We start from the raw sequence: 9,207 nt of genomic DNA, 5'->3' as shown, positions 1-9,207 counted from the left end.
TCAGCCCTCCGAGCTGAGCGCCGGCCCAGAGCCTGCAGCTGCTGTCCAACCCTGGGGAGTCGGGATGAGAGGAACTGGAAAGTCCTGGGGGAGCGCGGGAGGGGTGGGTCCGAGCGACTCCACTCGGAGGAGCCAGGAGCCGGAGGAGCCGGACGGGGACGGGAGAAAATACAACCATAGGGAAATTCCCCGAGAGAAGAGCTGGAGAGGTGGGAGCTGGAGACCCCTGGGCCCTCGGAGACTAGTGGAGATGAGGGTGTTGGAGGAGAGAGGTCGGACGGCAGAGCGAATAAAGGGGAACCCAGAACGCGGGACAGCCGGCGGCACGGCCCGGGGCGTCGAGGGAGGGCTGGGGCTCGGGGAGCTCAGCACGCAGCCCCGGGCGGAGGAACCCGCGGCCCTTGCCAGCGTCGGCCGCCAAAGTTGGCTGGGGGCGAGGCTGTTGAAGCTCGGGTCATTCTGGAAAAAGTAGGAATGTTCTCTCGGGGACGGCTCACAGCCTGCTCCGGGGGATTCCTGGTCCTCGTCCCTCGCGCCCGGCCAGGCCCAGCGAAACCTGCCTGGCTGCGGTCCTCCGCGGCGTTCCAGGCGCGGGAGGCCACGGCCGGTCGGGACAGGGCCCCGGGGTCCGGCTCCGCTCCGGGGCGAGGGCACTGCGGGCGGCGCCCGGCTCCCGGCGCCCGGCTCCCGGCTCCCGGCTCCGCGACACCTGCGCCCGGGGCGCGCGGGCCGGGAGGCGGCGGGGCGCGGACTCCCGGGAGGGACTGGGGAGGCGGGGGGCGGGCCGGGGCGGGCCGGGGCGGGCGCGGGGAAGCGCCCCCCCCCCCGGCGGGTCGGAGAGGGGACGCGGTGGCCCGGGACGCCGGGAGGGGGCCCGCGCCGAGACGGAGGGAGGGGCCGCGCCGCCTTCGAGAGTCATTGGAGGACGCGGCCGCCCCAAGCTGATAAATAAGGGGACGGGCCGCGGCTGCCAGCCAAGTTGGACGCCCGGGCCGCGCGAGGGCCAGGTCAGCGCCTGCCCTGGGAGCCGAGGGAGGGGACCCCCGTGCGGCCATGGCCTCGCTGTTGGGAGCTTACCCGTGGCCCGAGGGGCTCGAGTGCCCGGCCCTGGAAGCCGAGCTGTCGGACGGGCTGTCGCCGCCCGCCGCGCCCCGCCAGCCAGGGGACAAGGGCTCGGAGAGCCGCATCCGGCGGCCCATGAACGCCTTCATGGTGTGGGCCAAGGACGAGAGGAAGCGTCTGGCGGTGCAGAACCCGGACCTGCACAACGCCGAGCTCAGCAAGATGCTGGGTGAGTAAGGCGGCGGGCGGGCCGGGCGCCCCGGGAGGTCGGCGGGCCGGGGCTGGGGCAGAGGCGGGGCCCCCATCCCCACCCCGGGGGCTCGCGGCTGGGGCCCGGCCTGTGGGTACGCTCGGGGGGGCGCGCGGGGCGCTCCTGTGCCCGCGGGGTCGGGCATCTGTGCGCGCGCGGGTGTGCGCGCAGCCACCCGGGTTCAGAGCGGGGACATCGGGACGCGGCGCAGAGCGAAACCGCGCGGCCCGCTGGGGTGGGCCAGGAAGCCCACTAGCTGGCACGGGGGGGCGTGTGGGGTCCCCGGGGACGGGCGGGGCCGACGGCGGCCAGGTCCAGGTCGCCCCGGCGACCGGGACCTGCGCGCACACAGGTCAGGACGGAAACGCAGGGGCCTGGTGGAGCCGGTGTTTGTAGGGATACTGGAGCGGGAAAGCCACCGTTCCCTGAACTTTACCACTGGCACCATCACAGAAGGAAGTTGTGACTATTATTAAACGAATATTCGTGAAGAGAGACCCTGCGGGAACGCATCCCTTCTTTTAATTTACTTATTAAACCTGCAGCAAAAAAAAAAGTCCTCAAATAGACTCGATTCGATCGTGTATTTCTCAGTAGCAGGAGCATAGATTCTGTGATTGAGATGCTGAGGACGGCCAGTGAAGTCTCTCTCCTGGAGCCCGCCACTGCCCGGTTCCAGCGGGGGCGGCGGGCCTGGGGACCCGGACGAGCCAGACCCCAGGACGCCAGAGGAAGGATGTTAGGGCACGTTGGAAAATTTGTTGGAGTTCGGGGTTTCTTCTCTCCCACGTCTGGAGCTGAGCACTTTCAACTCCACTCTACTTCTAACCTTTTTGCCTTTCCACGGAGTTTTTATTCATTTTAAGTGGTGGAAACTTTCAAAGCATTTTGTAGATACGGTGGGCACCAGGCCCTGAGACAAGGGACTGTATGTGGTCACCTGAGCCTGGCCTGATCTTCCCCAACCCCACCTGCCCAGAACTGAGCTTTTTTCCTTTTCCCTCAGTGCAGTACCATGGAGTGAAGGCTGTCACCCACCTTTCTGCTGGCTAAACCTATAGGCCCGCAGAGAGGGTTCCAACCCTTTCAAGGCTGCTGGTTTTAAAAGCCTCCTACCCATGGTCTAGTCCCCTGGCTAGATATGCCCAGGACACACTGGTGGATCAGTGTCTCAGGGAGCCCTTTTCTTCATAAAAAATACTAAAAATTATATTTCATACTGTATGGGCATAAAGACAAATATATTAATATATACAATATATATACTATACAGTAAAATATTTACCTAAAACTTCATTTTTCCTTCAGGTTTTTAAAGAAATGAAAACACTTTTTTGTGTGTGGTGGCCCCTTAACTTTTTTTTTTTTTTTTTTTTTTTGGTGGGCCCAGGCACTGCGCCTTTTGCTCAAACACAGCTCCTGTGACCAGAACAGAGTGAGGTTTCCCTTGCTGTATCAGGCCAGAGGTGGGAGAGGAACTCAGGATGGGGAGCCTTGCAGGATTGCAGCTGTGTGCTCTCAGGGAAAAGGCAGGTGAGAGGACCTGCCCGACATATGCCTCTAGTGAGCTGATCTCTGTTGGCAATTTGCGCTTAGGTTTCCAGAGGGTGTAGTTCATTTTGCAGGAAGATGTTGATTCCTTCCCATTTAACCACGCAGGCCCTGGCCCTGGGCAAGGAGCTTTTTAAAATATGGACTTTCTTAGGGCACCTGGGTGGCTCAGTGGTTGAGCCTCTGCTTTTGGCTCATGTCATGATCCTGGGGTCCTAGAATCAAGCTTGCTTCTTCCTCTGCCTATGTCTCTGCCTCTCTCTGTGTGTCTCTCATGAATAAATAAAATCTTCAAACAAAAAATATGGACTTTCTTAATAGGGGGCAGCAGGATGTCCCCCTTCCACCGCATGATCTTGCCCAGCCCTTTCCTTTCTGACCTAGGCAAGAGTCCCAACTTTTTAAACTATAAGCTTTCCAATCATTAACATTAGAAACATCACCTGGAAATAAATGCATGAATAAAAAAAATCACCTGGTATCACCACTCTTTTTAGTATACTGTGAGTGAGAAGGCACATAAGGACAGTTATACATTAATGGCATGTAAAATGACTATTTTATTCAGACTACAGCATCCACGTACACTTAGAAACTAGAGTCACATTTTATATTCAGTCCACAGACAGGGTGTGGGGTGTACCTAGATCTTGGGCCTCTTGCAACAACTTTGCAGTCTCAGCCACGGCTGGGAACTGCTGACCAAACCCAAACCCAGAGTTCCTGACACTTTTAGAGTTGCCCTTTTAAGTGATGGCTAATTATATTAATTGACAACTCTCTCACAATAGTTATAAACTTATATCCCAATGGTAGAGCACCTCTAGTAATTGCCCTCCCTCAGTGCCCTTTGAGGGCCAGGCATGCAGAGTCAGCCAGTGGGGGTACCAAGGCAGCAGTACACACAGCTCTGTACTGGGCCCTGTGCCAGCTGTTCTGGGTGGGGGTACTTAACCTCAGAGCTAGTCAGTCTCAAACTTCAGGATATGTTAGTCAGGAGGGAACTTTCAAAGTTGCAGAATCCCGAGTCCACTCAAGGAGATAACAGTGTAAGGTGTCCAGAAATGACCTTCAGAAAACCAGCGGCCAGAGGGATGTGCAATGAACGTACTGACAGATGAGACAGCAATGCTAGAGCAATTTACAAAACAGCACAAAAGGGAGTAAGGAAGGATAGAAAATGCAAGTGAACCCAGCTCTTTAGCACCAGTGGGCTACAAGTGTGGGGTACGTCTTAAAAGAGACAGTTTTGAGTTGGATAGTATTGCAACACATTTTATAATGAGGAAAAGAGAGACCCAGAGAACCTAAAGAATTTGCTTCTGTATGAAGAGTCAATGGCTGAGCAGTTGCCCCCTGCCACAAAGCCCACTAACTAAGGAGATAGCAGGGAGCTTTAGTTAGCATGAGTGTGTGCACCTGTGTGCATGCAAATGCAAATGTGTGCATGCACTGTGTAGTGTGTGCCTGTGCGTGTTGCAGGCAGATGCTTGCATTCTCATAATGGGCTTTATATGGCAGGGTCCTAACTGAACTTGAGATGTGAGGGATAATGGTCTGTTCCCCTACGTGAGATCCTCTAAATTACTTATATCTCTGAAAAGATTGACTGATCTTGAGTTCCCTCACAAGAAGGCCTGTGGGATTTATGCCATAAAAAATACAGCTTGGCTTCCTGAGAGGCGCAATAATCAGCCAAGGCAGAGGGTTTTCATTAAAAGCCACAGATGATTAGACGTGATCCACTTAGGGTTAAAAAGAGAGAGAGAGAGAGAGAGAGAGCCTATATCAATGTGGTCGTTATATACTTTATCCTGTGTCTGATATGGGGTCTGGCGGGCCTTCTGCTGTGAATCCCGCATTGTTTATACGTTTACATCACCTAGCGGCGTTTGCAGCGGAGGTGAAGTGACCCAGTGCGTGGTGGGCGTTAGTGGTCTCGCGGGGTGCACGCGGGGCGAGGTTGGTTGGGCCTCGCAGAGCCGGGATCTGGGCTGGGAGCGGGGTGCGAGGAGTCCGCGGTGGGTGTCCTTGCACTGGGTTGGGGGGGGGGGAACCCGAGGCTGGGATGGGGGACCCAGGCGGACGTGCATGTGGGATGCCGGGAGGGAGGCACGGGCTCCTGAGACAGGTGCGCCGGCCTCCCCAGGTGGCGCAGATGCTGAAAGCGGCCTTCTCTGACTTGTGTGAGCAGGAAAGTCGTGGAAGGCGCTCACGCTGTCCCAGAAGAGGCCCTACGTGGACGAGGCGGAGCGGCTGCGCCTGCAGCACATGCAGGACTACCCCAACTACAAGTACCGCCCGCGCAGGAAGAAGCAGGCCAAGCGCCTCTGCAAGCGCGTGGACCCGGGCTTCCTCCTGAGCTCGCTGTCCCGGGACCAGAACGCTCTGCCCGAGAAGAGGGGCGGCGGCCGCGGGGCGCTGGGGGAGAAGGAGGACAGGGGTGAGTACTCCCCGGGCTCCGCCCTGCCCAGCCTGCGGGGCTGCTACCACGAGGGGCCGAGCGGCGGCGGCGGCGGCGGCACCCCCGGCAGCGTGGACACTTACCCGTACGGGCTGCCCACGCCCCCAGAAATGTCGCCCCTGGACGTCCTGGAGCCGGAGCAGACCTTCTTCTCCTCCCCCTGCCAGGAGGAGCATGCGCACTCCCGCCGCATCCCGCACCTGCCGGGGCCCCCTTACTCACCGGAGTACGCCCCCAGCCCCCTCCACTGCGGCCACCCCCTGGGCTCCCTGGCCCTCGGGCAGTCCCCGGGCGTCTCTATGATGTCCACCGTACCCGCCTGCCCCCCGTCTCCTGCCTATTACTCCCCTGCCACCTACCACCCTCTCCACTCCAACCTCCACGCCCACCTTGGCCAGCTCTCCCCCCCTCCCGAACACCCCGGCTTTGATGCCCTGGATCAGCTGAGCCAGGTGGAACTGCTGGGGGACATGGATCGCAATGAGTTCGACCAGTATTTGAACACTCCTGGCCACCCGGACTCTGCCGCAGGGGCTGTGGCCCTCAGTGGGCATGCCCCGGGCTCCCAGGTGACATCAACAGGCCCCACAGAGACCAGCCTCATCTCCGTGCTGGCCGATGCCACGGCCACGTACTACAACAGCTACAGCGTGTCATAGAGCCCGAGGCAACCAGCCCAGCCCTGCGTCGCCGCCGTCCTCCGCCTCCCGAGCGAGCGCGGAGCACCGAGGCCAGCGCGCGGGGCTCCCCGCTCTCCTGCGACCGCCGCGGGGCGTGCAGGCCTGACCGTGCGCGGCGCAGAGCGGGGCTCTGCCGAGGTGAGCGTCTCCGCGCTCCCGGCCGCCTGCACTCTGAGTGCATTCCTTCAGAGGGGTTCTCATTGGCTCCACACCCTGGGAATAAGGCAGGGTAGTTGCTGAAAGATGGTTAACCGGTAGATGTTCATTCCCTTCTCCCGGTCCCCATCGCGGGAAGGAACGTGTCAAACTCTCCGCGGCATTCACACCTCTCCAGCTTCTGACCCGGACGCATGGGGTACAGCGGTCCTGATCTTTGGGTCCTCCAGGTGAGGAGGGCCCTGGGCTGGGATCCCGAGGACCCCGGATCCGGTCCCGGTTCGGCCTTGGAGGGCCGGTGCAACCCCCACCCCTCTCTCTTCCCCTTCAGGCCCCTCCCGCAGTCTGTAAAGTGGGGGGACAGACTTGACATCTAAGGCTCCTTCTGCTCCAGGGTTTTCTGACCTAGTATTCTTTCGAGGCTAATTAAAAGGAAGACGAAGTTTGACTTAGCAAGTTCATTAACGGCCAACCCGGCGATAACTCCGTGCGCGCAGCCCAAGAACACTGGCTTTGTGCATTTGGCTGCCTTCCAGAATGATCATGGTCTTGCAAAAGGACTCTTCCAATTTGAGAAAAAACAAACAAACAAACAAAACAAAACAAAACAAAACATTCGTCTTGATTTGGGGAATTAACCACTAAGGTTGACTGCACCATTGAAAATGGGATTGAATTCAAGCCACTGGTTTTTAAACCTATTTTTTAAGATAATTTTTTTTTAATTACACACACATTTCAAGAGAATACACACAGCCTGAATATATACAGTCCGTGTATGTGGGATGTGCACCACACACACACCTGCATGCACATCCTTAAACGCACGTCTGTCCACCCTACATCAGATACTCTGGTTGATGTTGGCAATATTCTTAATGACCCAAAGAGCAGGGAGCCCAAAAAGGATTTCTGCACAGCAACATCACTTACCTCCAATCTGAATGTGTGGATTGCTTGAGCAAAATTTCAGCATACTCTCCCCTCTGCACGTGCAAAAGGAGCTTCTTTCTCACTGTCTCGGACTCCCCTTCTTCCTTTCCCAGGATTTCTTCTCTTCTGCACTGTTCTTCCTCCTTCCCTGAATTGGCCACAAATTCAAAGATCCCCTGGCTTCAAAATACTAAACATGATTCCTACTACAGCTGAGATGGCACTCCCTTCTTCTCACCAGACAGCTGGTTCTCGGTAACATCTTCAGCCAACACTTCAGCTTTCCCTTCACTATACAGACTTCCCAAAGAACAGAAACGCACTGTGATTCAGAAAATGTTTCTGAGCCCTGACCCACCCCAAAAACATTTCCATCCTTCTCTCAAACCTCCTTGGAAGGAACATACCTAGCAGTGCGTGAAAAGGCAGCTGTTTTGTCTTTTAATTGCAGCATATTATTGCCTGTATGAAATATGTGTTTTATATATTCTCCTATTTTTAGCTTATATTTTATATTGTTGAGAGATCCTTTTTTTTCCTTCCAAGGTGTCCTACTATAAAATTACTTATAAGATATAATTAATCTTTATGCTATTGCTGTATATGACATTTGGTAATAAATAGTAAATCGTTGACAATATGATTGACTGGTGCAGTCCAGAATGTATATTAATAATCTTGTAAAACATCGTCACAGATATTAAGCTAAACTGTTCCACTTTTTTTTTTGTAAGAACTATACATGCTTCGGAACGGTTGTAGATATTGATCTGTCTAAAATATTTAATTTAAATAAATGTTTTTGTACCATGACCATTCTATCATTTGAAATATAGTTTTGCACACAGAAAAGGTGTTCCAGGGAGGCATAGATATTATGCCCGGTTCTCCTTTATAGTAGTGGTCAAAATACTTTCTACAGTAATTTTTTTATTTTAAAAAAGTTATCTTGTAGGGTTGGTTTATTTTATGAATTGTGGTCAAGAGATAAAGCCTTATTTGACACATTGGAAACAGCGTTGTTGTTGTAAAAATCGAAAGAAAAGACCAGTTCATAAGTTACCTGCAGAACAATTTTCTCCTCAGGATGACTTCACATTTATAAAGTGGAATGAGGTAATTATCAGGCACTCTCAAGATAGAACGTAAGTTCTGCCCAATTGCTTGCTTACTTAAGGCTGCCACACTTTTTCCTTTTTTGAAATAATCTAGAAAAATACCTAGCTTTCTCTCTTTACTCTGCATTTATTGATGTGGTTTAACAAGACATCGCAGGCTCTCAAAACCTGCTGGAGTGCTGTGGAGAAGGTAGAGAAGCACCCGGATCGGTAATTAAAGGATGTAACATCTTGTGAGGTTTAGGATTAAAATCTCAGCCAAAAAGGGCCTGGAAAAAGCTGATGATTACTCAGTCCCCTTGCAGGTCGCGGTACCTGGCTTCTCTATGTGGGGAGGCAGTTATAACTTGTTCAAGTCAAGGGTAGCCCTGTGTCTTCCAGGCTCTCTGGGCCAAGGAGTGGGTTCTGGGAGGGCCCAAATGGGCATATGTTCATCCTTCAATTCTGATAATAATCTATAGTCATTACTTTAATGGCACTTTATAGGTGTAGGGAGATTTATGGCCAGTTTTATGGGCTAATCCTCACTCACAATCCTAGGTGGGGCCCTGTCATCCATCCACCTCATGGTGCAGCCAGGGATACTGAGGCCCAGGTGGGAGGTGGTGCATTGTAGCTCACCCTGCTCAGTTGGTGGAGGCTGGAGTTCCAGCATATCATCAGATACATTTGTTGGCAGTGTCAGCTGAGTTGTCTAGAGGCTTCATGACTCTTTTAGTGCTTCACCATGGCATGGAATGACACGCAGTCCAATTCAGACCTATCACAGCTTTGGGGAAAGAAAGAAATAAAGAGAAAAGAGAAAATTAGAGGGTCAGAGTTAGATAAAACCTGAATTCATGGCCTTCCAGGCCCACCGTTGTGGCCGCCTGCAGGGTCATCAGCTGTCTGGAGGACTCACTGGGCAGCGTCTGCACAGGACATGGCCCTCGGCACTGCCAAATGGGCATATTTCTTTGCAGGACATACTGTGGGGGCAGGGATGTTGTCTGT

At 54.3% G+C, this 9,207-nt stretch overlaps 1 protein-coding gene across 1 annotated transcript; it reads left to right on the top strand.

Annotated features, from left to right (window-relative positions):
* The first annotated feature begins 965 nt into the window (after nucleotides 1–965).
* On the top strand, nucleotides 966–7,909 carry SOX7 (SRY-box transcription factor 7). Its single transcript, XM_026007823.2, has 2 exons — nucleotides 966–1,291; nucleotides 5,058–7,909. The coding sequence occupies exons 1-2, from the start codon at nucleotides 1,054–1,056 to the stop codon at nucleotides 5,984–5,986; spliced, it is 1,167 nt and encodes a 388-aa protein (XP_025863608.1). The 5' UTR covers nucleotides 966–1,053; the 3' UTR covers nucleotides 5,987–7,909.
* Nucleotides 7,910–9,207: the final 1,298 nt, after the last annotated feature.

Source organism: Vulpes vulpes, chromosome 9 (assembly GCF_048418805.1).
Source record: "Vulpes vulpes isolate BD-2025 chromosome 9, VulVul3, whole genome shotgun sequence".
In the NCBI taxonomy this organism is placed as follows: domain Eukaryota; kingdom Metazoa; phylum Chordata; class Mammalia; order Carnivora; family Canidae; genus Vulpes; species Vulpes vulpes.
The sequence above is the reverse complement of the archived record's forward strand: the minus strand, read 5'-3'. Positions and strand labels throughout refer to the sequence as shown.